This window comes from Cavia porcellus, unplaced genomic scaffold, assembly GCF_034190915.1.
Source record: "Cavia porcellus strain 051 isolate PalLab524CR breed Dunkin Hartley unplaced genomic scaffold, mCavPor4.1 scaffold_16, whole genome shotgun sequence".
Taxonomy (NCBI): domain Eukaryota; kingdom Metazoa; phylum Chordata; class Mammalia; order Rodentia; family Caviidae; genus Cavia; species Cavia porcellus.
In genome coordinates, this window is record NW_026947499.1 from 32,212,279 (window position 1) to 32,231,634 (window position 19,356).

The window sequence follows — 19,356 nt, forward strand, 5'->3', positions numbered from 1 at the left end:
CAGGGGAGAGTGTGGGTTCCCAGGGCACTGGGTTGGGGCTCTCTTCACTCCTGTGTCCTTACCTCCCATGTTTTTTGAGCTCTGGACCCTGTCATGGGAACAGGTGCCACTCAACTAAGCAGTCTGAGGAGGATCTAATAAAAGGTCACCTGGTGCTCTGGGCCAGTGCCCTGGGATGATAGAGGGACAGGATTACCAGAATACAGAGATGGAGGGGTGGCAGGGGCCACGTGAGGTAATACAGACCTCTAGACAAGGAAAATGACTAGCACTCCCCTTCCCTTCCCCTGCTGGGTTCCCCAAACCTAGACCCACCTGGAAGCTGTCATTGGGGCCCATCAAGATAAGCCATCAGCCCAGGATGGAGGAAGACAGAGATGGGAGTACAAGACAGACATTCCAGCTCCTCCGAGTCCTTGTTCTGATGCTCATCTAGCCTGACTGGGTGGACAGGAAAGGGGTGACCAGGACCTGCCCTTGTACCAGTCTAGAATCTGCCACTTAAACACTCCTCAGCCTGCCTGACTGGTTGCTGACCCCACCATGGGCCTCTGAGCTTTAGGAAGGAGCCCCAACCATGCCTGAACCTTTAGAAATTCACACTTACTCCTTACTTCTAACTCAGCCTTGAGGATCATGACACAGGTGCCTGAGCGAGATAGCGCCCCCCGCTCCCCGTTTGAGAGGGTTTGCAGTGCCTCTCCTGCACATCTGGCTGTGACTTCCATTCTCCTCACACAGCAACTACTATGTCACTTTCTGACTATGGGGCTGACAAGAGATTTTTTGTTTGTTTAAGACATGGTCTCGATATGCAGTTCAGACTGGCCTTGAATTCACTGTATAACCAAGGCTGACCTTGAACTCACAGTGATCCTTCTGCCTCAGCCTTCCAAATACAGGGATCATAGGCGTGCACCATGATGTCCACCTCTATAAGATATCTTGTAGGAGTTGGAACTACAGTATTTGTCCTTTTGTGATGGTTCTATTTCACTTATAATGTCCTCAAGATTCATCCCTGTTGTAGCAGGTATCAGAATTTCCTGAATAATACTTCATTGTAGCCAGGCATGGTGGTACATGCCTGTAATCCCATTTACTCAGGGGACTGAAGCAGGAAGACCACAAGTTTGAGCCAGGTCTAGGCAACATAATGAGATCCTGTTTCAAAATTTAAAAAAATTTTTAAATGACAAGGAATATAGCTTAGTGATTGAGCACCTGCCTAGCATGCTGGAAGCCCTAGGTTCTATTCCCATACCACATAAAGAAATTCCTTTGTGTCTGGGTAGTACTGTTATCATCAATGGAGGTTGTGTCCACTGCCTCAGCCTATTTGTGCACTATAACAATTTATAAAGAATGAAATTTTTAAAGAATGGAAATTTATTGCTTTAGAATTCTCTTGCCTATCCATTCTTCCAGGATCTTTAACGTTTTACAAAGTTAAAAAAATGGACCTTTTCTACACACATGTTCAAATAGCATTATTCACAAAATCCAGATGTTTATCAACAGGTGATGAATAAAGTGTGCTCTGTCCATACCATGGAATACTGCTCAGCTATGAAAGGGAAAAAGCTCCAACAATGTGGAGCTCTGTACAATGCAGATGACTCTCAAAAAGCATGATGTTCAGATAGAAGCCAGACACCGAAAGACAGGCTCCATGTGACCTCCACTGACAGGAGATGGTCCAGGATATGCAGACCAGCAGGGACAGGCTTGATGTGACCTCCACTGACAGGAGATGGTCCAGGATATGCAGACCAGCAGGGACAGGGTAGGTTGCCAGATGGGCAGACTCCCGTGGGGCTGAAAACACTCTAGTAAGACAGAAGGGATAGCGACCACTCCATTCAGGTTGTGAATGTACTAAAGGCTGCTCAGCTCTTTATCCTGAAAAAGTAAATGAATTAAATCATGACTTTATCTTGTACCTCTCCAATTCTCAATCTTTTAAAAAAATAAATAATAAATAAACGACAGGGTGGGAGTTGGTAGGATGCAACCCTGCCATCTCAGCCTGGGTCCTTACATGCCTCATTCAGGGAATGAGGCATCCCCCATCCTGGACCTTTGAGAACTGGGGTCACCCATGGCAACTGAACTTATTAGTCACCCCTGCCTCCTAAGAGACTAAAGCCTCCTCCCCTGTCCTCCCCATGCTGCAGCCATTTTAACATCACCCATGCTGGTGTCCATGGACAATGGTGACAGCCCTGGTCCTCCAAAAAGGCAGTATAGCAGTAGGGATAGATGTGGTCCCTTGTCCTCTTGGCTCTGCCTCCCCAACCTGGCCATAGGTATGTCTGGGTCTAAGGACTAAGGATGCTCCCTATAGTGTCAGCACATAAGTGAGGAAAGCTGCAGGTCCCACGGAGGCCAGTCCAGGGCTGGGGAAAGAAGGTGCTACTTGGAATTTCTGGGAGCCCCTGCCTGTGACCTGATGCAGGCAGCACCCTGTGAGTACAGACATCCTGCCTGCTCTGAGATGCCAGGTCTCACATTTCCCTCTCACAGACTCCATCACAGGGCGCTTCTTGCAGATGGAACCTGCACTGCTTCTGCCCTTCTGCTTGACCCTAGACCCTGGTGAAGCTGTGGGGCACAGCTGCTTTCATGCTGGGAGAAAGCAGAGTGGCCACTGTGCTAGACTGGGCTACAGCCTCCTCTGGGGTCTGGGGAAAGATTAACCCTTGACCCTGCACTCCTGGGCCTCAGCCCAATAGTTCTGGGGCCAGATAGAAACTCTCTGCCTCACACTGCTAATCAGGAAAACTGAAGCCATATGGAAAGCTGAACATTACTATCTGTGTCTGGAGCTTGCTGGTTTGTGGCTATGGCCCGACTCTTTTTATGTGGGCTTTGCAATCCTTGGCACCTGAGAAAGAGGCCAAATTACCACTGTGTCCAGCCTAGGGGCCCATCTGGCTTCTGCGAGCGCCAGCCATGCAACCAAGTGCTTCAGAGGGGTCAGGGTAAAGTACCTGAGGATGCCCAATCAGGATCAAGCTGGCCTCTCTCCTGGCTCCTCCTGCCCAGGCTAGCCATCCGCTTTGAGGAGAAGGGAAGACCTGAACAGGGGAGGCCCAAGGAAAGCTTAGAATCCTCCCGACCTCCAGGGCTTCTCCTTCTTACTGAACACCTTTATCTCTCCAAGGAACCCTCTACTGCCAGATCTCCATTAGTGGTTGCTGAATGTCTATACATAAGAGGATGCAGGCCAAAAGACAACCTCGGTGTCAGTGGGGTTGGATTCTGCAATGGAGATGGTCAGGGGTGACTTTGTCTGGGCCCCTTCCCCACTCACTGTGGCCTCCTGACCCTCTTCATCTGTGACTGTCCCCAATAGGACAGGTCACATTTCTGTGTAGCTCCCATTAAATTCCATGGCACTCAAACACTGCTGGCTTGGCTGCTTCCAGGTGAGCATGTGTAGGCTCAGGAAGTAAACGCTGCACAGTGTAGCCGAAGTAACCGAGCACAAGATGGAAGAAACCCTCCAGGCCCACTTGTAAGTGGCAAGGTTGGAAGCTGTCAGCATGCTATAGCCCCAAGTACTGGCCCACTGAGAAGGCCAGGTAGGTACATGGGCCCAGGGTACCAGGAGCTTGCAAACCCTCCTTCCTGGTCTGTCCTGAGTGGCCTCTGGCCCTGCCCTCATCCTTCTCATCTGCAAGGAGGAAATGGAAGCCAGTCAGGGTGATCCCAGCCTCTAGGGGCATAATGACTACAGCCCTACTTGTCTCCAGACTCAGTTTCCTTATCTGTAGGGTGGGCACTAAGCCACTCTCCAAGGGTACAGTCATTCTGAGGCCTGTGACAAAGATGGTTACTGTAGGAAGTATGGAGACCTGGGAAGATCAAGGTGAGGTCTGACCTGGGCTTTGCAGAACAAGAGCCTCAGGACAATTTAGCTTCTATCCAGCAGACCAAGGGAACCTCTCACCTGACCATAATGGCTGTTGTTCTAGGGATCTCAGGGACCCTAGCCCCTCCCTCTCCAGGGTCGCCAGCACGCAGCTTGTTCACAGTCAACCCTACCCCCTGTCAGCATGCTTCCTATCTGAAGGGCTGGGGCAAGACACAGGTGGGGCCTCCAGAAACACTCATTTTGAGGTTGGAGTTGTTGATGGTGGACAGTAGTTCAGGCACCCCCAACCCGCAGGTCCCCAGGAGTACCAGCTAGATCCTGCTGCAGGGGTCACAGTGGGTGGCAGCAGTGCACACAGGGCCTTGCAGACAGCCTGGCCCTGCAGGCAGTACTGGTATCAGGAAAGTGAGACTGTCACTGTAGTGGGGTCTGGGGTACAGGGAGAGCTCTGAGAAAGAGATGTTGCCAGAGCCCCCCAGACCCTCAGTAGCTCAGCTGTGCCCCTTGCTTGGAAACAGTGGATAGAGCCAACCTAAGGGATAGATGATCAGAGTTCCACGAGGGTAGTGGGAGAGGGAGGGAGGACACGTGAGGCCTCCAGGGCCACTTGCATGGGCCTTTGTACTCTACTGAAGCTCGTGTCCTGACAGGCCAGAGGCAGGGAGCATGGGGAACCAGCTCTGGGAGACAGTGGACAAAGGCTCCCAGGATACCCTCCAAACCTAGGTGCTGTCCCTGAAGAGGGCTTTAAGGTGCTTCAGGGTGGGACTGATCCCCACAAAGTTGACTTAGAGTTGGTGGAGTGTAACCCTATCTTGACAGGTTGCCCTCTTCCTAAGCCACCACAAAAGGCCCTTAGGGGCATATTGGAGGCTGCCTTGTGGCCCCCACCGTAGGGTTGGGAAGTGGTTCTTAGTTCCTCTGTTCCACCAGATCTGAGCCTGCGCCTGCCAGCAGCTTAAGCCAGTCAGTTCCACATGTACAAGCCAAGCTTCCTCCTGGCTTCCCCTCAGTAAAGCCTGGGACTCAGTTTCCTTTATGGAAAGCGGTCCTTATCTGGTTCCCACAGGCTACGCTTAGAGGCTGCCTGAGGTTCACCTAGGATTAAGTTATCATGTAGGGTACAGGTCCTGGAATTTCTCTGCACTCAGCTCTGCAGGGCAAAGACCTATACCTCCTCCTTCAGGAAGCCTCAGGGACTTCAGACTGGGACAACCCCACCTGTTTTGTGATCTGACATATACGCACACTCCAGGTAGCCCTAGCAGCTATCTGCTCTAAAGCTTTCCAGAGCCCTGCACATCTAACCTGTCCTCAGCCCCTGTGGATTCAGCAAGACAGTCCTGGCTGCTCCCAGGTGTGTGGTTGAGGACCACCGGTGGGAAGAGCCCCATGGGAAGATCTGCCCCTTGGGGACTTATCTCTTGAGCTCTGTGTTCCTATATCTGTGCCTATCCTTGCCAAGCACTCAACTAGAAGCTGCACCCACCAAAGGCACTGTGAAGATCATTGCCCCCACTCCCAGCTCTCTGTTACTACGTCTCATGGCTGCAAAGCTCTGCCTGCCTGGCTGGCTCCCACCCAGAGCACCATCCCCAGTAACTGGTGAAAGAGATCTTTCACGCCCCTGGCGCCTGTGGCTTTCCCTAGGCCATCCAAAACCAACAGGCCAGGCCATCTCCTCAGCAGAATACTCAAAGGGCCCCTTCATCCTCAGCCATCTGCAGGGCCTGTATAGCCTGCCATGGGCCTCCAGGGTCCTCATGCTAGCCCCATCTCACTCCAAAGTCCATGAAGTTCTAGTCTTGGGGTGTCTTAGGCTGGCTGGATTGGAGTATGCCTCTGGCTGGTGTCTTTCCTCCGCCAGAGAAACAGAACTACTAGACTAGGTGGAATTTGAGGGGGCTAAAATGCAGGGACGTATCCAGGGCCACCATGGTCCTTGGAGTAAGCTTGGTCCCCAGCCTACCTTGGTGGTGCAGAACATCCAGCCACAGTCAGATGGAGCCCTGAAAGTAGTGTCTGGTCAGGCTCATGGACTCTCTCTCTCTCTATCTCTCTCCCTCCCTCCCTCCCTCCCTCCCCTGCCATGACACCCCTAGAGGTCTTGGCTCCAACTCAGCCTTTCAGGGTTATCAGGACTGTGCCCTTAGCAGAAAATAGCAGGAATGACTCACAGTCCCTAGTCATGGTGGGGGCTGTGTCCACTGAGAGCAGGAGTCATGCCCACTCAGAGTCCAGCCTTATCCCTGCTCTGACCCAAGGGAAGAGATGAGAACCTTGGACCCAAACATAGGAAACAACAACTCCTAGGGGCCATTCACAGATGTGGCCAAGGAGCTGGGACAGCTTCACCCATCGGCTGGTGCAGTTTGGCCTCTGGCATCACCAGAAGCCTGTCCCCACAAGCCTCTAGCTCCCTCACTGGCCTGCCTCTTGCTGTTCACACTAATGACCAAGGGTGAGGCAATGCTAAGAGCCAGTGATAAGATGGGGTAGATGCTTTGGATCCTGCTGGCAGGCTGAGGGGAGAGCAGGGGTTGGTAAGGGTGAGAGGCCAGGGCTGCTAGCCTAAAGGATACCAGCTTACATCAGTCTGAGTGCTCAGCAGGCCTGACAACATTTACTCCCCCCTAGATATCTTTGCCCAGTGGTGATGGTGGTGGCATAGACAGGAATCCGTGTGAAGACCAGGGTTCCTTCTGCCAACTCACCCAACCCTCTCCAGCTTGCAGCTCCAGCTGATTGTGAACAGCTGGAGCTGGTTTAAGGTCCTCATCATGGCATCCCTGAAGGCCCTGTGCAGAAAAGGGCAAGACTAGGGCTTCTCTGAGACTGCCATAGTATTGTTCCAGGGTTTTGGGGCTTCCAGAGAAATATGAATTCCCAGGTCTGGATCTTAGCTGCCTCTGTGAGATGGATACCAGTGGCAGCTGGGCAGTGGCTGGGAGGTTCCTTTGTAGCAGGCAGGACAGTAGCATCCAGTTACAGGGATGTTCAGGGCCCAAGTCCCTCTCCCCAGTGCCAGAGCTGTTCTGAAGAGCAGGGGCTCCCCTATGCATCCTCATGTGGGGCCAGCAAAGATCACCCTCAAGGAGCAAGTGAATGGCTCAGAAAGAAATGATGGGTCACACAGGCCTGGTGGCCCAGGTAGGAGCCTATTGCTCATGTACTTTGTCTGTGAGAGTCTATCTAGGCAAGGGCTCAAGAGGAAAGTGCCCAGGCCCTGTAAGTCAGCCCACAGAGGGTGACTCAGTGAGGACAGGATGATGAATCTCAGGGCAGAAATGACTGGCTCAGATGTGACTCCTGGCATCTCCTTGACAATGGGAGAATTGACTTGATATTGTGACCCCTGCAGAAGAAATCCTACAGTGTTACTGGGATCTATCTGTACCTTTCTTTGACTCCTACCACCTGGAACCCAGGAAGTTTATGCTTTCCACCTGTGGAGGTGGAAACCTGTGCTGTAGGTGAAGACCAGGGCACCAGGAAGAGGGAGCTTGGCACCCTTGCTACCCTAGGGATCTGCCCCCTGCTGTGAGGCTCAAGATCCTTCTCTGATGGTGAGGGGGGACAAGCATTCTTAAGAAGCTGCCTAGGATAACCAGGATAGCAGGGAGGGCTCAGTAATGCCAGAACTTCAGTGTCAATGTCCAGGAAAAGATAAGCTGAGCATGGGCCATGATGGTAAGTGTCTACCTAAACCTTGAGGGAGTATCAGTCTAGCCCACCTGGCAATATGGCACAAGAATGCAAAAGAAAGACAAAGAGAAAAGATTCTGCAGTTGAGGAGCTCTGGGATGACCCAATGTTCTCAGTGGAACAAAAGGCCTCCTCTCTAAAAGCTCATGGTTTGGGGCTGGGGATTTAGCTCAGTGGCCTAAGCGCCTGCCTTGCAAGCAGGCAGTCGTGAGTTTGATCCTGGTACCGATTAAAAAAAAAGCTGATAGTTTTTATTGGTATCCATCAGGGAGATGGGTGGGAGTCTCCATAGAGTGCATAAGGAAGAAAAACTTTGTAGCCATACCAGGCGCAAAGACCTCCAATTAGCAATGCACAGGTAGTTTTGGTATATGTAAGGCTGATACCTGTACTGCCAGGAACATGTGTTTCAATATAGCCAGCTCTATATCTCAGTAGATAGGGTAAGGGAGAGGTCAGGGACAGGTTGTGGTAAGGGCTTTGTTATTCAGGAGAGAGCAGCATGGTGGTCTCCCAAAAGTGCCCACTTCCACTGAGCTTTCTGAGCAAGGTTGCCAGTTCAGGTAGATGATAGACTCTGTGGCCGGAGGCACCAGAGTGGGTCTTGGACCGTTCACTTGCTACTTAAGAGTGACCATGTTCCCTTGTTTTGAGTTTCCATAGATAGGGAAACTGGGAAGAAAGATGAGGGCCACACTGGTGTACAAGGCAACCTATGTCTAGGCTCAGCTGGACAATACTGTTGGCAGGTGTCTCTTGATGGGTATAGTGGCAAAGGGAGGGTGACATACAGCAGTCAGGAGCAGCCCCCTTTCCCCCTCATCCTAATGAGGACACTGAGCGTTGGTGGCTGCCATGGTGACCACTGCATCTTCTGTTCTTGAGCTTTCTGTTCAAGGAGACAAGAATATGAGCCAGTATGGGCAGATATCCCAGGGTGGACATCAACCCTTGGCCCACTGTGGGGAGACCTGAATCATCCCCGAGCTCTCTCACTGTTCCTAGTGGCTGAGAGCATTCTTGGACCTAGCTATCTCTAATCTCTGCAGTAGATAGGGGCAGAGAGAGGATTCTGGGTATGTAGCAGCTGCCTCTACCCAGATGGCCACAGCAGTAAGGGGTTGAGCAGTCTGAGAGTCAAGGGGTCATTCCATAAGGGCAGGTGGCTCTTAGTGGTCCAGCATCTGGCTCAGGGTCTGTTTGGCAGGAGAATCTCATCACTATTATCTGCAGGACCAGGCCTCACAGACACAGATCACCTGTCCTCCTGTGTTGGAGCCCAGAGATATTCTGCCACCATCAGGCAGGGCCTCCAGTTCACCTGCTGCTGTGGGAGGACAGCAGACCCAGAGACCCTCTACATCTTGCCTTCTCCAGTTGTGAAATGCATGTCTGGTAAAGGCCCATGGCAGTTACCAGGTACCTACAGCAGTTAAAATAGCCATGTGCTTAGACTTACACCAAGCATGATGCCTCCCCCATCCATGCCACCCATCCAGCATCAAAGATAATGCACCTTGCCCAGGCCCAGGATCTGAGTGTACCCCCACCCCCACCAATCAGCCTGCCACCCTCAAGGGCCCTCAGTGCTGATGAGCACCATGTGCGCCAGAAGGCAATAATGGGAACTGAGAGGCAGAGTCATTATCGTCCAGCCTGTTCTCTCAGGCTTCCCTAAGAGAGCCCTTGTGCAACCTCCTGCAGCCAGTAGTGTGCGCAAGAACCTCAGGGTGGGGGAGGGGGTCCCTCCTCGAAGCTTTTGCCACTGCCCCCTCACCATGGCCAGAAAGGACAGAGAACAGGGATGGCATTCAGCATTACCAGCCCTCTCGAGACAGGCAGTGAGGCTCTGGACATCCACACCTCCCCCTTAGCATGAGTCAGTCTGATGTGCCTGGAAGTGGAGCCCCCAGCTGCATGTCTTGATGGATGTCCACCCTGAACATCAGACAGATTACAGGGAATGACCAAAGGCAGTTGTGTCTCTGGGCATGCCTTGTGGCCCAAGAGCTTTGAGGAGCTGTGTGAACATGTGGTTAACTGCCCACGGCCTACAGGATGTTGTGGCAGCTATGTGTCCTGCAGCCTCTGCTACTGATGTCCCACTACAGGGCACAGAGGGCCAGACCATGTGATGCACAGGTCCCAAATCCTCTGCCAGCTCTGGGCCCTAGATTGTCTCATTGCTGGGCCTCGTGGTGGCAGTACCCGGGGGCGAATTTTAATGGTATTTCAAGAATGGGAGCAGGCTCCGGCTGTCACTGTGGTGACCAACAGCTGTAACAAGCAGCATGGTTTCCTTGGGGACAGAGGTGACGTTTGCTCCAGAATAGTCTCACTGGAGGGTAGAAAGGAAGCCTCTCACACTAGCTACCACTGTAGAGGCTGGGGGTAGATTTCACAAGTCAGGGGTAGGTGCCATAGGTTGGGGGCCTGACAGCTATGGGAAGGAGCCCCTCTAGGAAGCAGGAGGCTGGGGCTTCCTGAGAAACTCACAGCCCAAGGAGCCCTGACAAGATATCACCATACTCATGCTCTCGGGGTATGTCCAGGTTCTCTTCTTGGGTCTCATCTAGGGACGCTGGGGAGACCTCCATGTGTCCTGGCCAATGTCCCCTGTGAGTCTGGGCCCTGGGAAGGAAGATGGAACTGGACTAAGAGTGGGCACTGAGGTGTGACCTGAAGGGTCTCTCTAAGTGGAGTCTACCAGTAGTGGAAGGACATTGGATGGACTAAGAGGCCACCCTGAGGACACAAGAGCTGAGGCTGGAACTGGGTGTGCAGGCAAAAGGGACAATGTGATGACCCCTACTGATGCCCAAGACCCTGAGATCACTGGTGATGGTCAAAGGAGCCAGCCTGGTTGGGAGGTAAGCTGGGCAGTCCTGCCTCGGGTTACGTGTCAGCAACCACAGTCAGGCTGGGCTGACGGGAGCTCCAGTCCTCATCTGTGCTTCTCATGTCCTCTGAGGCCTGGGGACTCTTGGTCTTCAGTTATGGCTCCTCATCTCCCTGGGTGGGCCAGTGGGGTCTGCGGCTGCATAGGGGACTGAGACACCAGCATGGGTGGACAGTGACTACAGCCTCCACCTGGATCACACACTCAGAAAGCTAATGTGCTTTTTATTTGGAGTAAAACAGTGCAGCAGTCCCTAGTCACTGGTAGCCAGCCAACTGGAGGGCAGTGGGGTATCGGGTGCGGTGGGCCATGCACTTCTGGCGATCAATGAACAGGCTGTTGGTCTTGACAGCAATGTCCTTCTCCAGGCACATGCGAGTGTCCTCCAGGTTGTGCAGAGCCTGCTGGGCTTCCTGAAGCTTCTCTCGTAGCAGGGTAAGGGACAGGTTCAGCTCCTCTACCTCGCTCATCAGCCTGTGGGTTGGAAGGCAGCATGAACTTTGGAAGTTCAAGGAAAGGGAGCAGAGCAAAGTCTGAGATTGCCTGGTTTTTCAGGCAGGAGGGACAAAACCTGGGATTCAGAGGAGGGAATCAGAGGAGGGTGGGCAGGAGGTCTTGGCCAAGATGCCACAAAAGGACCTCAAGAGTCCCACAGGGAAATCCACCAGAGAAGTGGCCCACAGCACTTTTTTCCAATAGGAAAAGGAATGTGTGCCATGCATAGTGGGGCACACCTGTAATCCCAACCCTTGGGAGGCTGAGGCAAGAGGACTGCTGTGTGTTTAAGGCCAGCCAGATAAACAAAGTGAGTTCAAGGCCACCCTGAATTGCATAGTGAGACTGTGGCTCAAAAAAAAAAAAAAAAAAAGAAAGAAAGAAAGAAAGAAAGAAAATGAATATATTGCCTCCTCAATGGACCCCTGGGAGCCTGATACCTGATACGGATTAAGGGTCTGCAAACAGCTCAAGGAGGACCTTTTCCAGCTTCCCCAGTGCAAGGAGTGGGGGAAGGCGGGGGAAGGGGGAAAAGCAGTGGCAACTGATCGTGTTCTATCCCTATTGTTTGCACACCAACTGACTCTTGGAATTAAGTGAGAAGCCATAATGAAGGACAAAAAAGGGGGCATTTGTGCTCAGGAAGGCACCTGAGTCCTCAGTAAGGTAGGAACAAAAGTCCTGATCCTTCTGTGTCTGGGCAGGAATGTGGATCAGACTGTCATGTCAGAACCCTGCTGGACCTCTGCCCCTTGCTCAGGAGCCCAGCCTGTCAGGTCCCTGAATCTCCTTCCAGAAGATGACACAGCCCAGGGTGACATATCCTGACACCTAAGCCTCTCTCTGGACCATATCCAGTGTCCAGGTCTGATCAGGTGTGTGAAGCCTGCTTCTCTAGGGGTGGTGCTTGGAGACCCGAGGGAGAGAAGCTCTGTAGAGATACTAGGTATCCAGGAACGCAAGGGGGTCATGGTAGGCACCTGAACTGGGCAGCATCTCGGCACAACTCCACATTGGGCCGCTTGGAGCGCTGATACAGGCGGGTCTGGGCAACCCGCAGAGGTGCCTCCTTGTCTTTGATGGCTTGCTTCAGTGCTGCAATCTGCTGCTCCTGGTCAGTGATTTCCCGCAGTGTCTATGCAGGATAGTATCATGAGCCCTCTGCCAGGCTGAGACAGGGCAAGCAGGCCAGAGCCCCCTCTCCAACACAGAGGCTTCCAGGCTGGCCCCCTTTTCCTTCCAGAGTCTAAACCCTCACTGGAGATACCGGAGCCTGGGACATGTCCAGTACCCCAAACGCTCCAATTAGGGCCTTGCAGCTGCTACTCTAGCTCTGGCCTGAGGGCCTCCAGCCCTGGTGACCAGTAGGTCCTAAACCCTGATCAAGAACTCAAAGGAGCTGGGTGTGGTGGTGTATTCCTGTAATCCCAGCACTTAGGAAGCTGAGACAGGAGGATCATTGTGAGTTCGAGGCTAGCATGGGCTAAAGTAAATTCAAATTCAGTTTGAACTGAATAGTGAAATTTTGTCTCAAAAAGACAAAAACAAAACAAAAAAAAAAAACAAAACAACAACAACAACAAAAACCCTCAGTGGAGGATATTACTCATGGCACAAGCATCTGCCTTAGCAAACACAAGATCCTGAGTTTGCGTCTCAGTACCAAACAAAACAAAACAAGATGTGGAGGCAAAGACCCTAGAGTCAGCCCTACTGGCCAGACAGGATTTGGGGAAGCCATAAGGCATGCCACATTCCAAACCTCCTCTGCCTGCCCACTCTGCATGATGCTCACACAGGCCTCCCAGGCTAGCCACTCAGGTGGCAATGCCAGCGGGCCACTCCCATGTGTAACCTGAGTTTGCCCCAGTTTAATGAGAGTTCAGGGGTATGGATGACTATTTCTGGGGCCCTTTAGGGTGAGCAGGGCAGATCAGCGAGTGGACTGAGCTGTGACTGCACAGAGTGGTCAAAGGCTGCTAGGCCACCAGGATCCTGGATAGGGTGGGCATGTCCAGGGCGGGCGCGTGTGTGTGTGTGGGGGGGCATGTCATTGGCGGTGGGTGTGTCCAGGGCGGGGCATATTCTGGCAGGAGTGGGCATTGGGGCGGCCGCGGTGGGCTTGTTCCAGAGGGAGTGTCCGGTACAGGGCGTGTCTCTGGTTGGTGGGCGTGTTTTTTTTGCGGGGTGGGCGTGTCTCTCTTGGGGTTGGGCATTCCTAGGCGCAAGCCAGCTGCACCTTTTGCAAGTGATACTGCAACTTGTGGAGTATATCCTCCAGCTCCTCACAGCGACGCGCGAAGGCCATGTTGACAGCATCGCACTGCAGCCGCAGGTCCTCTGCCGTGTCCCGAAGGATGGCGTCAATGAGTGTCCGCAGGTTGGCTGAAGCCTGGCGCTCTCGCTCAGCGCGGAGCAGGTTGTCCTGCGTGAACTGCGCCCATGTCTCGGGCGTGGAGGCGCTGCGGATAGGCAGGGCGCGGCCAGGTCGAGGTGGAGGCCGCAGTCCTCAGCCCACCAGGTCTCTTTACTCACCACTTCCCACGTCTCCATCCGCCTCTCCAGTGTCCTGTGCCCCTTCTTGCTGTCTGAACTGCTTCTATCATTGGGCGCGCGCCACCTGCTGGCCGCGCGCCATCTGCCGGCCGTGCCTGGAAACACGGGTTCGCCCCGCTCTGTCCCTTACTGCACCCTAAGTGATCTTGCGCAGGAGCCCTTTCTGAGCAGATAGCGCCGCCCAGAGGGCTGAGTAAGGAGGGTCCCCATGGCCCACCTTTCTTCGAAGGCTGCTGAGTGCGGGTGGAACTGCACCTCGGTACTCTGGTTGTGGTAGCGAGAACAGGTATCGTCAATGTTGTAGGCTTCGACCTTATCAGACCAGTCCCTCTCGCATGTCTCCTTGTGCTCCCTGTTCAGCCTGGGAAGGGAAGGCTGCCATGAGACCTTGTCCTGGGCAAGAGCCACCCAACAAGCAACCTCCAGGATCCTGCCTCGCCCCGCCGCTGTGGACCTGGGGACAGAATTTAGGCCTGGTTGTGCTCCCACCCTGATAGCCCTTTTCCCCAGAGCCACATGGTCATGTCCCTGGATGTACAGCCACCCTGGAGGCTGCTGCGACCCACCGTGTCTGGTCCACTGTTTGGAGGATGGTTCTCTTCAGGAGCTCCTGGATATTCCGGATGAGCTCAGCCTCCTTGGGGAAGAGGGAACCAGGAAGAGGACCCTGCTGAGCAGCTGCACTTGCCCCTGGTCCCCGGGATGTGGGGCACTCACGGTCAACCCTCATACACCAAGAGAAACTGGGGCTTAACCATGACACCTTTACCTCTGACCACCACCATTTGCCCCACCACAGTCTTTTTTCCCTCGGGAACAGGGCCGGCTTTTTCTGGTTAGGTTTACTCCAGGCTTTTGTCCATTGTTTTTGATAGGGTCTTTTCTTCCAGGGACTTGTAGAGGCTACTGGGAAGGCCACTCTTGCACAGATCCCCGAGGCTGTAAGTTTACCCCCAAAGTCCATCCAGAGCAGTGAGGGCAATCAGCTTACTGAGACCTCTAAGGAGCCTAAACCCGCAGGCCACCTCATCCCAGCCCTACCCTCTACACTTGGTACTCTGGCCTGCTCTGAGTTTTTTTTTTTTTCTTTCTTTCTTTTTTTTTGTCTTTTTCTTTTTCATCGGTACCAGGGATCGAACTCACGACTGCCTGCTTGCAAGGCAGGCGCTTATGCCGCTGAGCTAAATCCCCAGCCCCTCTGAATTTCTTTTTTCTTTCTTCTTCTTGTGTTTGGTGCTAGGGATTGAACCCATGATCTTTGTACTGACATGTCTAGCCACTTTTACTCTTTATTTTGAGACAGGATTTAGGTAAGTTGTTAGGTTGCCCGTGTTGGGCTTGAACTTACAACCTTCTTGATTGGCTCAACCTTTGAGTCCTGGGTTTACAGATAAGCACCCCACCTACTGTGTCTCTGGATTTCTACCATAACATCAAATATCCCAAGTGTGGCAAACTGTGAGAATCTTGTGTTTAAGACTTAGGGAGATAAAGGTCAGCTTTGATTTCTTCAGACTCACATGAGCTGAGAGGAAGGGATCCCCAAAACATGTGGAAACAAATCCTCTTTTGTGACTAAAGAACCCCTGTTTCCTGCATGCAGGGGTCTTGAGTGGGCAGTAGGGCTCTTCTCCCTGGACCCCTGAGCTGTCCTCCTGTACTGCCTCCCCAGCATGATTGCCCATCCCATCTCTGGGGTAAGGGGCACTACCTTTAACAACTCCATCTCCACGTAATCACGCACAAGGTCTGGGTGCTGGCGACGCTCACGGCACTGCAGGTGGTCAGTGGCCATGGAGTAGGGCAGGGCAGTAGCATCCAGGGCACGCTCCAGCCGCTGTTTCTGGGCCTGCAGCAGGTCAGTCTCTGTGACCAGCGCATCCACCTCCTGCTGTAGCTCTGACTTCCAGGAGTGGGCATCCTGCAGGCGCTCTCCTACCCTGCGTGTGGAGTCCTGCTGTGTGCGCACAGCCAGCGCCTCTGTCTCTGCTGCCAGCTGCTTGCTCTCATGCCGCTGCCTTTCCGATGTGTCTCGGTCAGCCAGCGCCTGGTGGTAGCGGGCATAGCAGTTTTGAAACCACTCATCTACCAGGTACTTGGCTGTGCGGAAGCCAGTGGTGGCCAGGCCAGAGGATGTGTGGGCGCCCGTGTTACAGGCCACCTCATACTCCTTGGGTGGCAGTGCACAGGGTGGTACTGTCTGCGGAGCCGGCTGCCGTGTTAGGAGCACATCCGTCTGTGCCATTATGCCAGTGCCCAGCCCAGGAAGGGCGGGGATCTAGGGAAAGATCAAGGGGAGATTAGCAGGGCAGCACCTGCAGCTCTGTCCCAGAGCAAGACAAAGCTCTGGTCACCCAGGGATACAGTACACACCAGGCTTCCTGTTGCTGGGCAACAGAATCCCCCTCCCCCACTATGGGGTGGCAGAACTGCCCTCTTAAAGGGACAGATGGCCATAGCTCTTCATGTCCTGCTTCAACCATGGCCTAAGCAGCTGCAACCCAGAGGTCATATCACCTAGAGGGTCTTGGACAAGTTCCAGGCCTCTGAATCTCAGCCTCTGAGGCCTCAGCCCTTCACTGGCTCATTTGTCTTTTTCTTCTGAGACTTTTTTCTGTTCTCAGTCCTTGTCCTGTGCAGCCTCTATGCTCAGCTATGAGCCAGAGGCACAAGACTCTTGTCCACTGGGGTCTTTTGGGGACAGGAGCTGGCACTGTGGGGTGGTCTCAGGTCATGTACCAACTGTGACTGTGCTGCTGACTTCCACAGCCCTGGGTGGCTCCTCTTCTAGTCCCAGTGGCCCAAACAGTCTGCTCTCTGCCCTGTAGATTCCTGATGAAATCCTGCTGAGCCATTTGAGCCTCTTGCAATCCTGGGGGACAGGAATTTTACTCAGCTCTGCCTCTTGGCCTTACTTGAGGGAGGCAAATCCAGGGCAGCACCCAAAAGAGACCTGGCCCATCTGTGGCTGCAGCCCGAATGCCAGGCTGAACTCCCTACACCCTTGTTCCTCCTTTCTTGTCCCTGCAGCGGATCCCTGGGCGAGGGATGTTGGATTTGACACCTGCCTCATGGGGAAGAATCTTATCTGTCCAGGGTGGTTGTCCCAAAGCCACACAAGACTGGGCTTTGTGGTGGGGTCCTCAGGAAGTACACGGGGTCTATTTTTGGGCTAGGAGGAGACAGCCTAGGATGATATTCACTATGGCCAGCAGAGGGCGCCATTGGCTGTGGAATGCTACCTGGCACTGGCTCCCTGCCTGTTCCCTCCTGCCTTGGCTTCTCTAGGGGTGCCGCCCATCCCAGTCTTGTGCTCCCCTACCCAATACAGGTGGGCAGTTGCCACCCCTTCTATCTTGTCTTCAACCATTGTCTTTATCCCACACTCCAGCCCCTGGAGCTCCAGGCTCCTCTGACTCACCCAGCTGGTCCCTCCTGATGTCCCCTCCCCTCAGTGGCCAGTCTTCAACATGTATGCCTGGCCACAAGTAACCTGGCGGAGGAGGGAGAATATGGCATTTGCACTGCCTGGCATACAGAAGGTACTTCATAAATGTGGGCTTAGGGGATAGTAGCTCTGTGACCTTCACTGATCCAGATCAATCCAGAGTTCCTGCTGTCCTTCAGGGATGGAAAGTCCAGGACCCTCAGGGACTGATATGACCTGAGCAACCGTCTTGAACCCTGATGTGACTCAGTTTCACCAGATGGCAGCAGACATAGCCTTCCTCCCCTACACACATACCTAGGACCTGAGGGCCCACCTGCTGTGTAGAGCCTGTGTTTTAACCATTGTCTTTTCTCATAGCAGAGGCGAAGGTACTGCCAGCATCTATCCCTGGTCTTCCAGCCCAGGAGACTGCACCCAAGATCAATGACCCCAAGTGACCATCTGCTTAGCATTCAGGTACCAAGGGTCCTGCTCCAGTGTGCTTCTCAGGCTAACAGGGGAGGCCCACAGATTCCTGATAACAGGACAGTCCCCCAAGGCAAGGCCCTGGCCCTCCAGACTGTGATTGGCCATGGGTCTGGGCCTTTGTCCTCATCAAACTCATCTCCAATCCAGAGGGGAGATTCATTCATGGGGTGAAAATGTCCACATGTGTTTTTCCCACCTAGAAAAGGATGACACGCTGCCAGTGCCTTGTACTGGCTCTTGACATCTTCCAACTCTGCATAGCGCAGGTCTCATGGGTAGATCAGGGCTGTGTGTTCAAGGCTTGTGTGGCAGCAGCATAGGCATGGTCACTGTGGAAGCACAGAGCCAGCTGCGTAGGGACAGGTGGTGTTCAGGCTTATTGGATTTGTTTGCTTTCAAATTGCATTTGCAACAAGAAAATTGAGTCTTGGGCCATGTTGCGGTTCCTTAGGGCTCAGACCCCAGTGCCCTCCTTTCCAGCAATGCTGTGGATATCAGTGGGACTAGGAAAGCACTGGGCCCCATCAAGATGCTCCCTCTCCCAGGGTGTCCTGAAGGACACCCCAAATCCTCTAATACCCTCTGGCAAACAAATCCTGTCAGGTCTTACCTCACAGATCCCAGGGTGCTGGTGACTCTCAAACCAGGGCAGTGGGTGGCCAACAGAGCTTCCACTTGGTCCTAGAGAGATGGGGAGGGGCAAGGACAGCTTGGCGGCTGCAGTTAGTGGCTGAGGAGTGGAGGGCTCCACATCATGGCTCTGCAATGTGTGTCCAGTGACAGGATCGACTAAGACGCACCGAGGGGCTTCTTGGGTGCTGGAGGACCAGCTGCACTGGCCCTGATTCACTCCACATCCTCATTCAGAGTTCTGCTGGCTTCTAGCCTTAGGCCAGTGCAGAGGTGGCTGCTGAGCTGCTGCCGCTGGCTGTGAGGTGCTTGGGACATTGACTTTCTGTGGAGCTGACCTTAAGCACCAGGACCAGTGATCCAGGCACAACCCTGGAAGCAGTGTGACCCTCCTTGACCTTCTGTCCCCACACTGGGCTCAGATGTAGTGGTGTTACTCTGAAATACCCATGGGAACTGCCCTGGAACTCACTCCTGCAGTGGGCTGGGCTCCTAGAGACCCCTCCTGCTGAGTCCAGCCACCCTCAAGGACAAAGGCTCCTTCTCTATTCTGCCTGCAGCTCAGAAGGTACCAGATAGAGAGAGCAGGCTGTCACCTCTGCTTAGCCTCATAACCTTCATCCATGACAAGTGCTTCCCAAGCAGGCCCTGGTAGCCAAGATAGACCCAAGGTCACATAGACCTGATGGTGCCAGCTGAGGAGAGGCTAGAGGAGACTTAATCATCTGGCTTCCACGGACCTGGGACCAGCCTCACACTGGCTCTCACTTGAAGTGACAGCTCAAGGAACCATCTAGGCTGGAACAAGAGCTACCTGTGGGCATGGTAGGCAGCACATCTGGTGTTTCTCCTATGGACAGTGGAGCATTTTAATGGGAGGATTTGAAGTGCTCAGGCAGCTCCGATCAGGCCATCAGTGAGGCCAAATGAGCATGGTCATAGAAGCAGGAAGTCACAGAGAAGGACACTGTGCCCCAGAGCTGGAGCAGCAGGGGGAGGGCAGGCGTGATACAGTTTCCCGGAGGAAGAGTCTCTGAAGGGCGCAGTCTGGACGGGACATTACACATCCCGTGTCTGTGGGGCGGTCCTTCTTTGAGGGTCTCCAAGGCTGCTGCAGAAGCATCCCTTTCTCTAGGGAGGTGTCAGTCCCTGAAAGGTAGACTGAGGTGAGGAGTGTGAGGCAGGCAACAGGCTAAGCGGGGAGGCTGTGTCTCCTACATACAGCCAGGTGGCTGAAATGTTAGTGACCACATTCCATCCCCATCACTGACC

General features: G+C 53.6%; 1 protein-coding gene and 1 long non-coding RNA gene across 3 annotated transcripts; both read right to left on the reverse strand.

Annotated features, from left to right (window-relative positions):
• Positions 1-1,388: 1,388 nt before the first annotated feature.
• On the reverse strand, positions 1,389-5,927 carry LOC134470703 (uncharacterized). Its single transcript, XR_010039780.1, has 3 exons — positions 5,850-5,927; positions 2,994-3,080; positions 1,389-1,902 (listed from the first exon to the last, which is right to left on the reverse strand). It is a non-coding gene; the product is annotated as an uncharacterized LOC134470703 (long non-coding RNA).
• A 4,764-nt stretch (positions 5,928-10,691) lies between these two features.
• Positions 10,692-15,878, reverse strand: Tekt4 (tektin 4). Of its 2 annotated transcripts, XM_003478433.3 has the most exons (6): positions 15,247-15,878; positions 14,102-14,172; positions 13,753-13,896; positions 13,219-13,441; positions 11,960-12,114; positions 10,692-10,958 (listed from the first exon to the last, which is right to left on the reverse strand). In XM_003478433.3, exons 1-6 carry the CDS (start codon positions 15,778-15,780, stop codon positions 10,742-10,744), a joined length of 1,344 nt encoding a protein of 447 aa, XP_003478481.1. In that variant the 5' UTR covers positions 15,781-15,878; the 3' UTR covers positions 10,692-10,741. The 2 variants fall into 2 exon arrangements, with proteins under 2 accessions (XP_003478481.1, XP_023416649.1); XM_023560881.2 differs by lacking the exon at positions 11,960-12,114.
• Between the last annotated feature and the right edge of the window lie 3,478 nt (positions 15,879-19,356).

Coding starts and splice junctions, on each gene's coding strand:
- Tekt4 (XM_003478433.3), bottom strand. CDS start 15,780: ATGGCACAGACGGATGTGCTCCTAACACGGCAGCCGGCTCCGCAGACA. Junction 12,115..13,218: donor TGCAGTATCACTTGCAAAAG/GTGCAGCTGGCT, acceptor TATCCTGCATAG/ACACTGCGGGAAATCACTGA. Junction 10,959..11,959: donor CGAGATGCTGCCCAGTTCAG/GTGCCTACCATG, acceptor TCCAACCCACAG/GCTGATGAGCGAGGTAGAGG.